The following is a 20,534-nucleotide window of genomic DNA, read 5'->3' on the forward strand; positions in this document are numbered from 1 at the left end:
TTGTTTATATGGTGCTCAGATAAAGGGGCCTTTACTCAATAGCGCAGATGGTACGTTTATCATAAGTATGCCAAAAGTGTTTGTTAAGTGCATGTTTTTATTATTAAGCCACTATAGCGACATTGACGATTTTCGAAATGTTAACAAAAGAGTACACATAATAAACATATCGGGTATTCCCTTAAGCATTCGTTCGAAGTGGATTCTATCAAAATGCGTATTCAATTCAATGAAGTTTTCTAGGTTAGGGAATAATGGAAATAAAATAAAACGTTTGTTGATACCAAATGTTGGATAGAAATTCGGACGATATCTGCATTTAATTCTCTTATTTAAGATATCTCGTGTATATAACACAGACAAAACGGTCACAATAAAAAAAAATTGTCTGATCTTTCTAACGCTATTTTTAATGTGTTATTGGAAACAAATATATATATATTTTTTAGCCATATACCAGATCTAGTAATCTGTAACCAACATTTTAAATTATGCATTAGCAAACGCTTGTGCAACCTCGACGCAGGAAAAGTTATTAAGAGGTACACTTGTATGTGTTGTAAATGAAATAGCTGAAATGTGTTTGATAAGTTCTTAATAAGTAATCAATAAATCAATTTATCGTGATTGATCAGCAATCGCGTGCACACGTAATAGCTATTGAGTTAGCACGTAATTAACATCGCTTGCGCACGTAATAGCTTTAGCGTGTCCATGTCATGGCTTTCGCGTGTCCACGTCATGGCTATCTCGTGCGCAACAAAGAGCGGGACCTCTAGGAGCAACTCGTAACCATGACCACACGTGGGATTACACAAGTGTTGATGTAGGTTAAACCTCATATATAGGCAATATACGTTTTGGATAAATTATGGACGAAAAGCGGTGAAATGCTATATATTTTTAACGATTTCGATTGATTATTATCAATAAACGAATATATCTTTTTTTAAATTTATGTCAGGTGTGTTATTTTGTTTGTTTGAATAAATAGTATACATTATTTTTAAAACTGTGAACAAGTCCATTTAACCTTGTACAGGTATTTTGCAAATTAAATGACGATCAATGTATTACCGTATGTGGTAAAGACCTGTTCATTATCTTCGATTATCATCATATCGGGGAAACACCGATCATGTTTATTCATACAAACGTGCTTCACGGTGACATACCTTTTTTCTTTTTTGCTGACCTTGAAAACATTGGTAGTTTTATTAAGATCGGGTCGTAATCGAATTTTTTTATTTATCTCTTCACTTCCTCTTTCAATCCTATAATGATACTTGACATTCATTTTTTTCTATGAACAAGTATATCATAGTAAAAAACACTCTTTTATTCTAATATTTCGCCCAAATGCGCTTTATCAAAGTTTACAAATATGAATTTACTACATAGTTATAACTGTCTTGTCTTGTCTTTATAACTATGTAGTAAATTCATATTTGTAAACTTAGTTTACAAATATGAATTTACTACATAGTTATAACTGTCTTGTCTTGTCTTTATAACTATGTAGTAAATTCATATTTGTAAACTTTGATAAAGCCCATTTGGGCTTTATTATTATTATTATTATTATTATTATTATTATTATTATTATTATTATTATTATTATTATTATTATTATTATTATTATTATTTAACTTGTTCTAAGTGGATGTTTTTCAGGCATTAGGTCGTGGGATTAACCAGAACGGCAAAATAATACTTAATTTCTAACTTAGGGCACACAGGCTGTTAACGTTCAGAATGTCTTATCATTCGCTTCAGCTTCCCACACAAATAAATCTAACCGAGTGCATGTATAAAACGCACCATTTATCATGCATTTTAATACATTTTAATGTTGCTACATGTATACATCGTTTTAAACTTTCATATTTTGTTAAATTTAAAGACCCAAGAGTCTTTGTTTGGAACGTAACATTCGTATCCTTAAAAAAGAACGTTGAATGGCATGTATCATCTGTATTTGCAAGATGTGATATTCATTTGTATACGATATGAGTTCTAATCTGATAACGATTAGTCCTCTTCAATTTAACCCATTTATGCCTAGTTGACTCTCCCATCCTTCTAAATTGGATCAATTTATTTCCCAAATAAGGGATGTCAAGTATATTTATTTCTATATTTAGAATATTACTTACTGAAATTCCTTTAAGCAAACAGCGCAGACCCTGATGAGACGTCGCATCATGCGGCGTCTCATCTGGGTCTACGCTGTTTGAAAAGTCCTTTTTTCTAGACGCTAGGCATAAATGGGTTAAGGTTTTGGTCGGCCCGTCTTTTAATATGGTTATCTGTAAAACATAATTGGTTTTTAGTCGTAAAATAACGAAAGCGGATACCAACCTTAACCTCTAATCGATATCTTCCTTTTTCAAGTATGTTTTATATTTTTATGAACACCTATACTTAAATAAATGACAAATACCAGAACCTTTAGGGGATATTTGTAATTGATACCCTTCGATTTTACGATTGTTCTTGCGGTTAAAGTCAAATGATGAAGTATTTGAACTGACTAAGGACAGAGTTTGTATATGTTTGCTTCCCGGTAACAGTCATTGAATACAGTCGAAGCTCAATCGCCTGTGTGGACAATAAATACTGTTAAATTATGAATATAATATTGATTGTCCTTGTTGGTTATTATTCGTGCGATGCATATACGTTTGGAATTCGCGATATCAGAAAAATCAAGAATATATAATGATGACATATTACAAAACATATATCAGTGTTGTATATTGACAATATATAAATATATAAATGTTCTTTACAAAAAATACTACGGAGCTTATGGAGTAAAACATACAGAAAATAACAACTTTAACCCATTTCTGCCTAGCGTCTAGAAAAAGGCCTTGGCAAACAGCGTAGAACCAGATGAGACACCGCATGATGCGGCGTCTCATCAGGGTCTGCGCTGTTTGCTTAAAGGAATTTCTGTAAGAAATATTCTAAATATAGAAATAAATATACTAGACATCCCTAATTTTGGAAATTAATTGATCTAATTTAGAAGGATGGGAGAGTCCTCTAAGCATCAATGGGTTAATATTATGATTCAGACATTAGCACGAACATTGCCTGTAACGTATGAAGGTAGGCTTGCATATAATGAAACGGTTCAAAAAATTATTAATGTAAAGGCATCCAAATTCTAACAGTTTCGAATAGTTTGTGTTATTTATTTAAGTATATACTGGGCGTATTCTTTTTCGAAACAAGTACAGTTTTGAAAACCGAAAGATTCACTTTGCCTTAGCGTTGATGTGTCTTAATTGGCGGGTGAGGTCTATTGTGAACATACAAATTATGTATAATTTTAACGGAGGGAACGCCGATATTGTACCAACAGGAAGTAAAAGAGTTATTACATCACATCCTTTAAACTTGACAGAGGAATACAGTTAAATAGCAGTGGGTTTATACAAGTGAATGGCTTAAGTGGATTGTGTTTGCGATATCAGTCTATCCGTTTAAAGAGGACTGCAGTGCTAGATGTCCGGACTCTGGGCGCTTCTTTAGCATAAGGCTATTTGTGTTATTACAAACAAACTTTGTATATTGAGAATATATTGTTAAGGTCCTAAATATGGGTAACGCAAGTACGCGACCAAACGGAAAATACTTAAAAGAAATCATTTCAAAATGTACGAACTTGGAAATTGACGACGCTATTCAAATATTCAAGGATTTCAAGCGGCAATCAGGGGGCAAAGGCAAGCTAAGTGAAGACGATTTTGTTAAAGTCTACATTGAATCTTTTCATGGAAAGAGCGAAATTTCCGCTCTTGCCAGAAACATATTTCATGCTTTCGATACAAACCATAATTGCTTTGTGGAGTTCGAGGAATTCGTCGTCGGGCTGAGCGTCACGGAAGCATGTCTTGTGGAAGCGGACCAAGAGATGAGAATAAAGAAAATGAAATGGGCCTTTGACGTTTATGACAAGGACAGAAGTAACACTATAGACCGCCATGAGATGCGTCTTATCGTCCGGGTAAAATTATTTATGTTTCTGTTATTTATGTTAATACTTAACAACGGCTTAAATAATGAAATTTGTGACATATGTGAAGTTGATAAATTATGCTAAAATTATGTTAATTTTTTCTTAGTATGCCCTGCAGCTCATGGATTCCGCAACAAAATAAAAAGTATAGATTATTTAAAATAAAATGCGAAGCTTGTTGTCTTTGTTTCATTACTATCGTAAAATAGATACACGGCCGGTCGAACTGCCTTCAAAACGACAAAAAACAAAAATCGTGATTATCTGTTCGTTGTTAGTAAGAAATATTATGAGTTTAAAACTAAATACCCCTGTTGGTAATCGTGCGTATAATGATATCGTCTCCTGTTAAACAAAATATATTACCGGCATTTATTAACTATAACGAGGTCTTTGTCCATAGTTTGGTACTAATACATGTATATGTGTATATTTGTATCTTTCACAATGACGATCCATATACTAATTGTATTAATATATGCCGAGCGAACATTAAATAAAGCACAAATTTGTCATTTAACGTAAACAAAATCAATAAAAATTACGAATTATTAAATGAAATGCAAATAAAATTTAAACATAGTTTGTTACACAGAATTACAAATTTGGTTAATACGTAGATCTCGAATCGTTGCGGGTTTGCAACATGTATGTGTATACAAAATAAACTACCATACTATAGCCCCTTACATTTGTAGAGAGACAAAACATTTTTTCTGAATTGTATATAAAAAAACATAACTTTACACTGAAAGGGACATTTTCACGTTTTGGTAAATTGACAAAATATAAAAAAATCTTTTAGATTCGCAAATTTTCGCTGTACTTATGATATTTGTGAGGAAACAGTAATACTGAACATTTACCAGGCTCTAAAATATCCATTATAGGCATCTCTTGACGATTTAAAAACCTGAAAATTATAAAGCGTTGCAACGCGAAACGATTGAATAATTTGGAGAGTTCTGTTGTTGTCGTAATATTTTGTGACACTATGAGGATTGCTTATATAAAGTGTAAAATACATCACTGATTGTATGAGCATGAATGGCCGAGTGGTCTAAGCGATAGACTTTTACTCCAGGGTCAGTGGTTCGAGCCCAGTTGAGGGTTACTTTTTTCTTTCTTTAATTTTATCCTTTTTTACTGGAGCTTTTTAGATCCAATTTTTACATTTATCAATATAAAGCATTTAATAACAAACTTCAATACATGCCAAAATCTGTGAAAAGGCCCCTTAAACACTTCACTTTACAAAACCTTCAACTGTGATGAATCGCAATGAGATATTACAGTAGATAGCGCGAAATTTACACAAAATACTTTCAACATTGACTTGCTAACTTCATTTTATATGAACACATACTTATGTGTTTACTTTTTATTGATATTTATTTTTAATAATTGTCTTACTAACACATGTTAGATGTCCGCATGATTCTTGGTTATTTTTTTGTATTTTGTTGTACAACAAATCTTGAATGCTTTAAAATGATAATATCACTGTAGATTAACTATTTAATAATTAAAAAAACGTTCATATCTTAGAACGAAATATTCAACCTATTGTAAGTTACTGCATGATATAAGGTGTGAATCGACATGTAGGTAAATGCACAAATATATGCAAACATATGCATAGAACCTCACCATGCACAATATGACACATGTATATCTGTAAAGTAAACGCATACCGCGACATCGCTTTTTTACAAATTAAAATACACAACGGCACGCTCGCTGTAAAGGATGATATAAATGTAAAATTGTGCTTTAAGTGTATCAAAATGCTTTAACTATTTTGTTGCCATATTCTTGAGAATGCTACATTTCAACATGGAGAGTAACTTGGTTCCTTGTTCCTAGTTCCTTATTCCTTATTCGAATAAGGAACTGTTACGTATTCCTTATTCAAGCTTAACATTTTTGATATAGGGTTTTAAAGAAAAATAATGCATACAATTCTTAAGAAAATCAAAACAAAATAACTCGAATACATTTACTTTATGTTTTACATTACATGTTCATGTTTCTTCCTCGCGCTTGCATAGGATTTCTTGTTTAAACCGATACATAATGTCCAATTCGAAAACCAACTTCACATCCACAAAACCTAAAGCATATACTTTTATTTTATATGTATGTGATATAAAAGTGCAATCTTGTACATTTCAACGTGTCTGTTTTTATTAATAATACAATTTCCTTTTTCGCGGCTGAATTAGGAAAAAGAAACCAGTTCCTTATTCCTTATTCAAGCCGAATAAGAAATTTGTATTTTCTTAATTAAACATCAACGAAATTGATCCAAAGTTAACCACAAATAAATGAACATCATTACATATAGGTTGCATATGTAAATTACTAATTGCAATACATTTCTACTTAGTTTTAAGTAACGATAATCCAGTTCCTTATTCAGTTTGAACAAGGAATAAGGAACCGGTTGCTTATTCCTTATTCAAATCGAATAAGGAACTGGCATGTTTTTTTATACATTATAAATCAAAATGAACCAACGAGACGAATAACTCAACGAAAATTATTGTTAATGTAGGAAGGGTATAAAAATATTAATTGTAGTGCATTTCTACTTTGTTGTATTTAATTAGAACATAGTCCTTATTCGATTGGAATAAGTAATAAGGAACTGGTTCCTTATTCCTTATTTAAATCGAATAAGGAACTGGCATTATCTTACTTAACAAATAAATTAATATGAATAAAGAGACGCGTAAATCAAGGAAAATCACCGTAAATGCAGGTTGGGCAGAAAAAATATGTATTTATTACAGTACATTTCGTTTTAGTATTCTTTTGTAATGATAACATAGTGCCGTTTTCGCGGCTGAATAAGGAAAGCGCAACCAGCTGCAATATCTAAAAATATCACTTATAACTACCGAGAACAGTTGCAATTGTGTCGGTTCCCACGACTTTTAATCGCGCGCCAATGTTGAAGGTCGCCGGATGTAACGTAGGCATCCTAGAGATAGAAAACGCGCTTCCTGAGATAGAAAATCTATTGAAATAAAACCACCCAATTGCAGCTATGTAAGTTTTGGGTTACCGTTTTTAACTGAAGAAACCAAACCACAACTGCAACAACGAAATACAGAGGCATTTCGATGAAACTTTCCTGTCTAATAGAGGCACCTTGGCCGCTGTTTCCGGTTCAGTCTCACTTTAATGTGTCATCAGTGACGTCGCACTGATGACAATGCTGTCCGGAACATTTGCATTCGTCATGTGCCGAGGTTGAAAGTCGCCGAATGTACCGTTGGTCTGCATGAGCGAAATAAAAAGCGTATTCGCACTAAAATATATCAGACGAAAACACATGTTTACAGCTAGGATGCGCGCTTTTTCGTTTCAATTATAAAATAAAATAAAATAATGAGGCATTTCGATGAAACTTTTCAGTCTTCTAGAGGCACTTGGACCGCTGCTTCCGGCGCAGTCTTTCTTTTATGGAGACGTGTTGAAATCATTTTGCATTCTTAATCATTTCCCTTCGTAACAGTTTTCATATGAAATCGGAACAAGATATCTAAAACATGTTAAGTTTTCAGCTAACATATAGGCTTGACCAAAGTTCAGGGTCAGATAAGACCCCAAGAGCTGTATCAGAGATATAAATAACAAATCTTACACTAAACATCGCCAATAATAACGAATATAAAGCTGTGCTATTCTAGAATGATCCGAATTTAACTATCCGAAATTATGGCCTCCGAATAAGGAATTGGACGTTAAGTTAGTTCTTTATTCGGAAGCCTGTATTTCGGTCAATCACTTTCGGATATGTTATATTTTAGATGGCGTGTGGGTTATTTAAGCATGATTATGTTATATGGACGTATTCTGTCACATTTCTTTTTATATTCTATTTGACGATACACGCTAAAACAACTATTATTAAGACGATAATAAGCAAAATGATATTGCCTTACTCAAACATAAATTGAAATTTACCTAAGTTTGGTAAATGTCGGTGCAAATCATGGTTAATGTAGGTTAGAAGTTAAAAATATTTATTGCAATATATTTCTACCTAGTATTATTTAATAATAACACAGTTCCTTATTCAGTGCGAATAAGGAATAAGGAACTCGTTCCTTATTCCGTATTCAAATCGAATAAGAAACTGATATTTTCATACTAAACAATCTATAAAAATGAACCAAAGAGACCAATAAATCCTGAAAATCATTGTAAATTTAGGTTGGGTATCAAAAACATCAATTGAAGCACATCTCTACTAAGTTTCATTTAATGATAATCTAGTTCCTTATTCGGATCGAAAAAGGAATAAGGAACTGGTTCCTAATTCCTTATTCAAAACGAATGAGGAACTGGCATTTTCATACTAAACAAAATATTAAAATGAACCAAAGAGACCATTAATCAATGAAAATCATTGTTAATATAGGTTAGGTATCAAAAACATTAAATGCAGTACATCTCTACTAAATTTCATTTAATGATAACCTAGTTCCTTATTTGGATTAAAAAAGGAATAAGGAACTTATTCCTTATTCCTTATTCAAACCGAATAAGGAACTATGTTATCATTAAATAAACAAAGTAGAAATGTACTGCAATTAATATTTTTACACCCTACATACATTGACAATAATTTTCGTCGACTCGTTGGTTATTTTTGATATATAATTTATAGAAAGAACATTCCAGTTCCTTATTCAGTTTGAATAAGGAATAAGGAACTGGTTCCTTTTTTAATCCAAATAAGGAACTAGGTTATCATTACTTAAACATAGTAGAAATGTATTGCAATTAGTATTTTACATATACAACCCATATATAAATAATATGTTCATTTATATGTGGTTAACTTTTAATCAATTTCATTGATGTTTAAGTAAGAAAATGCCAGTTCCTTATTCGGATTGTATAAGGAATAAAGAACTGGTTCCTTTTTCCTTATTCAGTCGCGCATAAGGAACTGTATTATAAATAAAACAAACATGTTTAAATGTTCAAGATTGCACTTTTATATCACATACAAGTAAAATAGTAGTATATGCTTAAGGTTTTGTTGATGTGAAGTTAGTATTCGAATTAGAAAATATCGGTTCGGTTTAAACAAGAAATCCTATGCAAGCGAGAAGATGAAACATGAATATGTAACGTAATACATAAAGTAAATGTATTCGAGTTATTTTGTTTTGCTTTACTTCATAAATGTTTGCATTATTTTTCTTTAAAACTCCGTAACAAATTTGTAACGGGTGAATAAGGAATAAGGAACAGTTCCTTATTCCTTATTCGAATAAGGAATAAGGAACTAGGGAAAAGGAACCAACCTACTCTCCATCATTTCAACTTCGGTTTTCGGAAAATCTAGCATCGAGAATTTGTGTTTGGTAGGATCGTTTCGTCGACTTCGTTGATATGTTGAACATAAACTGTTAGTATCAAGAGTACAAAGTATTAAAGGATTTTGAAAATTCGAGAAACAGTTATTTAAGAATAATGTTACGATCTTTAATATAATATTTGAACCATTAACAACGATTTGGGGCTTGAATGCACGTAATGAACTTTTTTTCTGTAAACAATAAAAATGCGAACATATTCAAACAGAATTGGATAAATATATTTTTGTATTGAATTGAGAACTGTATTTACCATGTTTTCAGGTTTGAGGATTATTTTATAGGATCATGTTCACAGATTGTCAAAATGAATAATCCCTCCCCCCCAAAAAAAATCAAAAAAAAATCATACATCCTAAAGTGAAAGAAAACGTAAAATTCATGCAGGCTAAATAATCTTCTGGCCTAAGTTTTATTCCAAATAAAGCTTCATTAAAAAATCGGCGATTAAAATAGAAAAAAACATATATTTGCGTTTGTAACACTTATCATATAATTTGGAACGAACGAGTAGTAATAACAGGAAATAACGATGCAGGTGCTAATTTATGTTATACGACGTTAACGTATAAATGGCACAGCGTTGTCGCGTAAGATTTGCTCATAAAGAACCCGGATTTGAATCCTCGCGAAAAGCAAAATTTATATTTCAACTTTTTTCTTGATGTTATAATTATTTTATATTATTCTAGACATAAACGTTTTGTAAGTTTATTATTTAAATGAACCGTTTGAAATATATGTGAGTTTGAGAACTAGTTCCGTCGTCGTGACTTAGTGGATATATAATCACCGTAACGTAGTGGATATGATGTTCGCCTAGATACCGGAGGTCACGATTTCAATCCCCACTCTGGGAGTGTTCATTTAATCTGTACCAAAGGACGCCAAGTACTGGTTCTATCCTAAAAATGGACTCGAGACCGTTAAAAAAACGTCTTAGGCTTTAAATAAAATTGAGCTGAAATGAAAAGGTTGAACATATGTTCCGGTAACGCCTATTAGGTGTTTGGCAACTATAATTATTTTCTGTGTCTATCAATATCTGTAGTGCAATTTGGTATGAATACCGCCTTTCGCTTGTCTTTTTAGGCCGTTGCAGACGTGGTAACAATCGAATTGTTTATCGGTGACGAGACACCAGACGCGTTTGCTGATCGTCTCTTCGAAGAAGCAGACGAAAACAAGGACGGCAAGATAACGTTCGAGGAGTTCCGAAAAGCTGCCGAACACAACGACACGCTTGTGAACATGTTACTTCCCGCACCAGTATGAGTGGAGACTACCCTTTGATACTTTGACCGTATGGAAGAGAACAATGTCCCAGGACCATTTAGCAAAATAAATGTGACATAATCTCACATATTAGCATTTGAACCGGGAATAAATAATCTCACATATTAGCATTTGAACTGAGAATAAACGACTGTATACTTCATCATGTTTTCACCATTATACATCTAAAGATCAGTTTATTAACGAAAACTCAATTGAAAATGAAGTTGTTTGTATGGCATGCTAACAATTTTGACCCAAATCAGATTTCCTAGATCTATAGCCTGGTCAGAGCGACGTACAAGTATTTTATTCTTATTTTTTCCTGTTATCCATGACAATCATGCAATCTGGAAATGTTTTGATTTCATTGATGCTTAATGTATGGGTGACATGTGATGTTCAACGCGTTAGCCGACAATCCTGTAAAAAAGGCCTCCATGTGTTTTTGAATTGATCGTTTCAATGCGATCACATCAGATGTGTTCATTTTCAGTGTTTATTTGTGTGGTGTAAGTGTTCCATTTCAAATAAAACTTCAAATGCGTTCCTGGACTTTATAAATATTTACTGACAGCCTGTTAGTAGAATTATACCACATTTTGTACGAAGCAAGTTCATGTAAGTTGAACTTAAGATTTAAGTACGGATTCAATACGTAAATTTTATGTTAATACAACAGACTTGCAATTGAAAACACTACCACATGCAATAGGTAAATATTTCTGTTGCTACAACAGACTTGCAATTGAAAACACTACCATATGCAATAGGTAAATATTTATGTTACTACAACAGACTTGCAATTGAAAACACTACATATGCAATATGTAAATATCTATGTTGCTACAACAGACTTGTAATTGAAAACACTACCATATGCAATAGGTAAATATTTTTGTTAATACAACATATTTGCAATTGAAAACACTACCATATGCAATACGTAAATATCTCTGTTACTACAATCGAAAACACTGCACATGTCTTTTGGTTCATTACGTTCACCTGCCATTCAGAACAATTATTCGCCGTTTTGTCTACGTAACTTCAAGTTTACGTTTGCGTGCAACAACTTGAAGTTTCTCTATCTATGGCATATACGCGCTGAATGTACTTAAGTTGTTCACTTGCGTATACAGAGGGGGTAATCATGTGATAGTCAAGATGGCGACGTCCATACCGAGACGGTTATTTTTCGCCGTTGTATACCCTTAATTACTTCTGTTGTTTTTTTTCCAAATGACGCTCACTTTCCAGCCATATCAGTAAAAAGGTGTTAGCGTTGTTTTCGTATTTAAATTCGCTTTATATCTCGACTTTACTCCCCGCAAATTTTCTTAGTAGAGCCCTACTTAAGTCATCCAGCTTAGAAATTTTGCACCGAGTAAAGTTGATATATAGAGCGAATATTACTATGAAATGAAAGCAAGTAATTGTCTTCCTAATATGGCTGGAAAGTGAGCGGAATAGAAAATAATAATACGAGTAATACAGGGTATAAAACGACGAAAAATAACTGCCTCGGCATGGACGTCGCCATCTTGTTTGTCACGTGATTACCCTCTCTGGTATAAACTGATGCACTGTACTTTGGTGTACACACAACTTCGGTCTTCAAACCCGAAGTGCGCTAGCTGTTTGGTCAACACCACAGTGCGTTTAAGTAGTACAATGTACATTAAATCAAAACGCACGTTGTGCTTGTCTAGTTATCCTCATTTTTACAGTACAGTCATGATCATCATAGTCGTCGTCATCATTCAAATCGTCTCTGTCATAATTCGACATTATTATCATCATCATCAAGGTCTATATCATCTTTATGATTATCATAATCACTAAATTCACCATCATCATATCATAATGTCTCCATCATAATCATCATCGCCATCCGCCATCAACATCATCATTGACAACAACAATTTTCTCATCACTAGATTATCAATATTTTAATAATCGACCAAGATCCCTTCACTTTGATATAAAAATATCAGGAATAATCATGTCTTGTTTCTGAATTATTGCTTCTGATAACGATGAAGATGATGGTTATGGTTAGGATAAGGATAAGAAAAAAATGATGATGTTGAAAAGATGGATTATTGACCACTGCGACTAGCTTAATATTTTATGATCACTTACACCAAACATTGACCACAGTACACGTGTTCAATACCAAAATCTGGTTGAAAGCGAAGCGCTTCCCTACAGTAATGGGAGATGATCATAAATCTTGCGTTGACACCAGTGTGGTAAACAAGACATTATTTATTTTTGAAAAAGTAGCAAAAACGAATATAAATTAACTCTAAAATGGTGAGGGGTTCGTTTGAACTATTACTTTAAAAGACAATATGTGCAGTGTTTATTCAACATTCTTTATTCATTATATTCATTAAATAATTGTTAAATGATGCAACTGTGGTTTAACAGATAAAATTAAGTACACCGTGTACATGTTTTAATACAAACAATCGTTCATGTATCTAATCATTTCAATTAAATGTATCGTCTCGATGGCAACTACAAATGTAACTGTTCACCTAAGTCACGCGTAACTTAATTTATCTGACCTCATAAGTGTTGCGTAAGTCCGAATTCGTTAACACTATTGTATGTGTACAACGAACATTGACTGTCAACATGTATTAAAATGCAATCGTTTTAATGTATTAATTTAAAAACACATGTCTCAGCATGAATATTGTAGAGGTATTGCCTGTGTTTACCTTACGTAAACAGCACATTCACCGACTTAACGTCAATGACTAAACCATTAAGTGAGAGGACGACCTCAGCATTGTTTAATACTAATTTCAGTTATTGATGCTTAAAAGTTCAGCATGCGCGCAAATCAATAAAACGATTATATTAAAACTGTTTTAACCTATTATAGCGTAATATACTTCGTCCTCAAATCGATTCATGCGTTTGAAATATAATATCATATCATAACGGTTATTCTTTTTTCCACGTATAAGAAACATTTTAACACATTTTTTTTTCTGCACAATCTTTGGATGATTCTATCAAGGTTTGCCCACGTTACTTTGACGTTTTGTATCGCACTGTTTTGCATAGTCTGGTTCCCAGCTTTTATTGTAAACAAATCTTTGTATACAAAGGGGCATGTAATCCAGACTATTTTTTTGCAGTCATTCATCAATGATACAAAGTTTCTGTTTCCGATTAATGTTTTCTTAGACTAAGACATACGAATAATGACAATTTAATCAAACTCAAAATGAAAAACTCTACTCACTTCAAATGAGACTCATTTATTTGCGCGAATAAGGGTTTAGTGTGAAACATTTGTATCTCATATAGAAATGTTAAACACATACAAAAGATGAATTGTTATTAAATCCAATGCTAGGGACATAACTAGGTCGCAAGCGTCAATGAAGAGAAGGAACAAATGTAACTTATATACAAACCTTGCTTTCAAAGTTGATCAAATTTAACTTAATTGATAAAAAAATGAAAAAAATGAAAATTGTGTTCTTGGCATTGTCAATCTTTTTTTTTTAATTTAAAAATGTTCAGCATAAAATGTACATATCTGTATAACTACAACATATATTCAACTTCAAATATATCTTCGTGGTCGTTATATCAGATGACTGATACAAAATTAAATTATACTATAAAAGCGGATGAAAAGTCGATCGCGTTATATTTTGTATAACCAAAGTGTTGCTAATTAAAAGAACTATTTTACATTTATCATGGGAACCGATTATGTTATTTGTGGTAAAACTCTCTTTATATTTACGAAAACCAAATTTCTATCTGAACAAGGAAAAGTCATGCACAGAAAAATAAACCACGGTTAAATAAATGCTTAAAGCAGATACGTATATTTGAAAGACTGAACAAGTCAAACAAAAAATTACTGGCATGTGCAGCTATAATAAAATAAAATGTGTAGAAGTAACAGAATATTATCATGTAAGCTAAAACAAGTGGGCGTTGTTGTATTCGTTAATTGAAAGTAATATTATGTAAATACATACATAATATATGTACATAACCTTATTTTTATTATTATTTATTATACATCATTTGTTTATTCTATTTTGCTTCTATCTCTTATAATAGTTAATAAATAAAATGATAAATCGAACAATTGATCAGTAGATAAATGGATAAATGGATAAATGTATAAAATGGATAAATACATAATACATTAAAAATCACGAATACACGAATACACTAACACATTAATACATTAATAAATTCATACATTCATACATTCATTCATTCATTCATTCATTCATTCATTCATTCATTCATTCATTCATTCATACATTAATAAATTCATACATTCATTCATTCATACATTCATACATTCATTTAAAATAATGGTGAAAACCAAATAAGGATGTATTTATACTCTGTAAGGTCAGAGATTGCTTTTATTTCTCCTAGAACATTCCTAATCTGTTTGTCTAATTCCGTTGTTTTTTCCTAGTATTTGTTTTTGTATGTCTGTAAAATAAACCGAAATTCCTTACCTGGATATGGGTGAAGTATTTTCTATTCATACAGACTTTCAACGCGCAATATGCCATAACGGGGAAGATTTGGGAATACGACTTAGTTTAAGTTTAAAAGAAAGCAGTCCAAAACTGACGTTACGATCCTTGCTGAGAACATATTCCAAGCGTTTCATACGGACAGAATCGGTTATGATGACTTCGAACAGTTTTTGTTTGACTGAGTATCGCCGATGCAAGTATCAGCTGTGAAGAACCGGAGGGGAAAATGAGATGACTGCGATAGGTAGTCAAAGTCTACGAGTGTATTGTGACTGATGCAGATTTTAACACTGCGATGAGTGTTCAACGTGTATGACAGAGACACAGCGACTCTATCGAAAGGCATGATATGCTAGTAATTACTCGTATATGTGGTTTAGTGTTTTAACTAAACAATAATTTCACCCTTTATTTCCTTAAGTTTCGGATTGATCATAAACGGTTTAAATTAAAATACAGTTATGTTTTCCCCGTACAGTGAATGATGAAATCATTCTTTTAAAATCCATTTATAGACATCGTTTCCGTTTTTATATAAAAGAAAATTTCGCAAAATAATCGTTACATCTTTTCCATTAAAAGACATGACACCTCTTTCTTATTTACGTTCGCAAAATAGGAGTAATCTGAAAGTACAAGATCTTGCTGATAGAATAGAAAAGGGTCCTCTGATCAGTCATATAAGTTACCAGCTTGAAGCATTTAATAACATGGTGCCAACCGCTTGTAAAGATATGTCCCATGACATTTGATTGGCATTGCCTTAATATTAAATTTCACTATTTCAATGCATGAAAAGGCATGAATTGTAATAAGATAACGTTTTAAAATCCATTTAGAAACTGGAGACAATAGTGTGTGGTTTTCTGTATCCACTCAAAACATGTAATTCATTTAAATCATAAAAATATAACATGTGTCAGGTTTCTCTTCTTTTTTATTACTCTAGGAGACGTTGAGGAAAAGTAGGCGGCTGAAAGAGGGCGAATGTTCATGTTTCCGTTTCTCAAACATTATTTCATTGAAAGTTGCGACACTTTTAAATCCCTGTCTTCTGATGATAATTTAACGAATAATGAAATACCATTTATTTTTATTAGGAAAATTATTTTTATCCGCTCAACACGATTACGATTGTGAGTAATAAATTAAAAAAATATGCTCGAACGTACCTAGTTCCAATATAATTTACTTCACAATGAATTATTTTTGAATTCATCAAATTCTTCCCTGATTATTTTCGTTTGATTTAGATAAGATAGTTCAGGAATACTCGTGTCCACATGAGACTTTGTTAATGCATCGTGCTTTTGTTGTAAACAGAAACATCAAATCTTCAACTTTTGTTTTTAAAACAAACACGTCGTCTCGGTGAATCGCTAAAAAAAAATATGTTAGGCCTTACTTAAAATAAATAGCATACACACAGCATGCGCATCTTTGAATTAATACAAATTCAACCTATCTAAACAAATTTAATGATATGGATCGGGATTGTAAATGATGATAAAACACATGCATGTGCACACATCTAGTCACAAACTTAAAATTATCATTCAACAACATATGTATGCAAAATGTTTTTTACCAATTAAGCAATTATGGATGTTTAATGTGTGAATTCCCGCTGCAGGTGCAACACATTGCTTAAATAATGTTCTATTTAAATTCTTTTCAGCGAAGACTGTAACTACATGACTATGTTAAATTTTATGTTTTCGCTTCGTAAAATATGGCATTGAACGCAATGACTGTACATCTGATCCATACGGAATCTGCATGTTTACCGATTACATTTGATAGCCCTGTTATTATTCGTGACAATGCGACATTTAATCAACCGTTTGCTTCAGATCTTGCGATGTGAATTGTGCAAATGTGCAATATAATAATTGTTGCTTTGTCATACTGTCGGATTCATTGATGACGAGAAGAAATTTTAAACGGCAGTATCAGCTAGCGTTTGAAGATACGAATGTACTATACAATTAGACAAGCGTTTGTAAAATGAGTACACACGGATTCATACAATGGCAAATTAACAACAATTTAAGTTCTGATCCGTAAGCCAGAGCTATTAAATAACCACGTATCGGAATGTTTTTACTGGCTGTTCATCCTCGAGTTTGCAATCGCTATTTCGTTTATCGCACGATCTGAACTATTACGAGAACTATACTTGGCATTGGATGACCTGCAAGTTTCGAGTTAGATTGATCATTCTGGCACAGAATTTCACTTTTTCAACAACTCAAAAATCGAGCTTTTGTCTGACTTGCCTTTAATATGCATACCCAAATAATGTCCTCGTTTTTTATTCATGCGCGTGAAAAATTAAAATCATTGATTATTTTTCAAATTAACAATTAAAACAAGAACGTGTTTTTTCTTAAAGGGGCCTTTTCACAGATTTTGACAGATATTAAAGTTTGTCATTGAATGCTATATATTGGGAAACATTGGATCTAAAAAGCTCCAGTAAAAAGCAAGAAAACAATTAAAGAATGAAAAAAGTAGGCTCGAACCAGGTTTTTAAATCGTTAAAAGATGCATATAATGGATATTTTTGAGTATGGTAAATGTTCAGTATTACTGTTTCCTCACAAATATCATAACTACAACGAAAATTTGCGAATGTGAAACTTTTTTTTAAAATTTTATCAATTAACCACAATGTGAAATCAATCAAACTCCTCTTCCGCTCGTGTTTTCAGGCCTTGGAACGCGTGGTTACAGTCAAGGCATGTGTGATGGCCAGCCGCCAGACGAGTTTGTGGATCGTCTGTAGAAGAAGCAGACGCAAACAAGTATGGCAAGATAACATTGGATGAGTTCCGAAACGTTTCCAAACCCAACGCCACGCTTGTGAGTGTGTTACTCCCCGCACCTGTATGGATATCGCAAAGACCATTTTAAAGTAAAAATAAAAAAGAAAGGCGAGTGTAATTCTTACAGTGAAATAATGTAGTCGAGTGAATAATCGATTCGGTTGTTCTGTATTTGGTGTCTGGCAATGGTATGTGTGTTTGTTGTTTATTTGTAAACACAACCATAAAACAGTCAGATGTAAAAATGCATTTAAATTTGCTTTGAATGTGCGTATTGTATAGCTGCATAGGAACCAACAGATTGTTAAGTTTTTATTAGAGTATGTTTGTGAACATTGGATCGGGACTCTAAACTATTGTCATCTTGTAACCAGTTCTACGGTTTGAAGTAGATAATTATTTAGTGTTTCGGGCTTACGACAGTAAATTAAGGTATTCTAATCATCTAAGCTTCAACACGCTTCCGTTCAATTTCATATCCTGACAGTTTTCCGTAATAAATCATGGTACCAGTCCAACCTAAGGTGTATTGTGCGGTATTACATGACATCTGCATTTTATACGGGTTTGAGGGAAGATTTAAAGTTGCTGACGTGCAATTTTAATGCATTTCCTTGTAGTTTAACACGTGGTTATGACATAACAGACCTTCATGTTTGATGTGTCCTCGCGGCTGTCATTAAATCCAATGATTTTGGCACATTGGTACATGTACACTTAAACACAGTGTATAAACCAATTGTATCATCCCAGGATGCTGCGATGTGATTGCCATGGCGAATTGAATATTTGGCATAAGTGCGTCGCTAGAAAGGTCAATTATTTTCCTTTGTTGTCATTATGATGGTCTTCAAACAGTAATTTATATTCAGATTTGAGTGCAGATTTCTCGGGCATGCTGTTATGCATTGTATATATTGAAATAAGGATAAAATGCGTTACTGATCACCGAACATCTCGTCAGATTGTCATGATCTTGTTTTGAAATCTTTGTTGTACTGGCATTTTAACAAATAACAATAACTATTTATACATCAGATGTAAGATTAAGAATGTGCACTTTCGATCAGTACAACGTATTTTTGTGATTCTTTCTTACATCAGATATATGCATTTAATACTACACACGTGTGCTTCTACGTCTGTATCAATTATTGCATAAACTGAATCAATCATTTGTATGATAATAGCGATTATTATGTATCAATTAATGGGGTTTTAATATGTGATTGAAGTAAACATGTCATTATTTCGTCCTCCTAAATGTTTTAAACACCTACGAACAGTTTCATTCACATTAATTACCTATGTTTAACACTGGCGGTTAGTCTTGGTAAGAAACAACGTGAGAATGTGTTTAATATAAATAGATAGCTGGCACACACATGCATGCACACGTGTTGGTTAATAAATGTGAAGAGACTGTGGAGATTTGGTAATACTCTTTTCGGTTCAAGGAATATAATTTGCAGGTATTTCTGTACATTATTTATTTACCTGAAACTTCGTTCTATATTTATATGCATTCATGATATAGCCGCTGCAGCATGGCCTATAGTAATACGGGATTTCGGTAATTCGCACACGTAAGTGTACATTATATACATGTGCCTATGTTTTGGAAAAATAATGCAAATTCTAAATCATCCAAAATCAAGGTTACCCTTTCATTATAAAGTTGAATTCTAAATCATCCAAAATCAAGGTTACCCTTCATTATAAAGTTGAAGAAAATATCGTTTCTTGTTTCTCTCTCAGGTCATACGTAATTTTACACAGATTGCCAGTACGAACAGTTTATGCTGCTGGTGGTGGTGTTGCTGTTGCTAATGATGATACCAACTTTACTGATGATAACGATGATGATGATAATCATGATGGGAGTGATAATAATGATTATTTTGGTGATTTATATTAACTCTCTGCATTTCTTGGAAAACATTAATATAGAATAAAATTATTGCTATTTTACAGAAATATGGAGGACGAGTAAAAAGAAGTTTTTGGCTTGGACGGTAGTTTTGCTACGGTTAATTGCACGTCACCCCCTATGAAAACTATCTCTGCTGAAACACCACTTGACCTGAGTAAAAATATGGCCCCCATCAGCCAACCAAAGTTTCAGTGGTGATTCTTGTTCACATTTTGAAATTCGCATTGTTTTTGTTTCATTATTTGGAATAATACTTGAAGATTTTAAATTTTTTGGTATGATTTTAAAGTCTTTTGAATACGATAATAATTGTTTGTTGGTAGCACAGCATGTTGAGATTTTTATTTTCAGGTTTCCACTTTCATGTTTTGATGTGCAGTGATTAATTGGTTGTCCGAAAACGCTTGTTGAAAAATCACAGTAAATGCATTGGAATTCTTCAATTGTGCCTAAAACAGGCAAAATACAAGACTTAATCAAATATTGTTAATCACAATAAATGATACAAAATCAGCAAAATCGGCA

At 32.7% G+C, this 20,534-nt stretch overlaps 2 protein-coding genes across 2 annotated transcripts in view; both read left to right on the forward strand.

Annotated features, from left to right (window-relative positions):
* The window catches only part of LOC127862507 (neurocalcin-delta B-like), a 95,123-nt gene that overhangs the window by 11,326 nt on the left and 63,263 nt on the right, over window positions 1-20,534 (forward strand). The window lies entirely within an intron of this gene.
* LOC127862508 (neurocalcin-delta B-like) lies at window positions 3,541-11,228 on the forward strand. Its single transcript, XM_052401660.1, has 2 exons — window positions 3,541-4,018; window positions 10,522-11,228. Exons 1-2 carry the CDS (start codon window positions 3,611-3,613, stop codon window positions 10,702-10,704), a joined length of 591 nt encoding a protein of 196 aa, XP_052257620.1. The 5' UTR covers window positions 3,541-3,610; the 3' UTR covers window positions 10,705-11,228.

This window comes from Dreissena polymorpha, chromosome 16 (genome assembly GCF_020536995.1).
Source record: "Dreissena polymorpha isolate Duluth1 chromosome 16, UMN_Dpol_1.0, whole genome shotgun sequence".
Lineage (NCBI taxonomy): Eukaryota > Metazoa > Mollusca > Bivalvia > Myida > Dreissenidae > Dreissena > Dreissena polymorpha.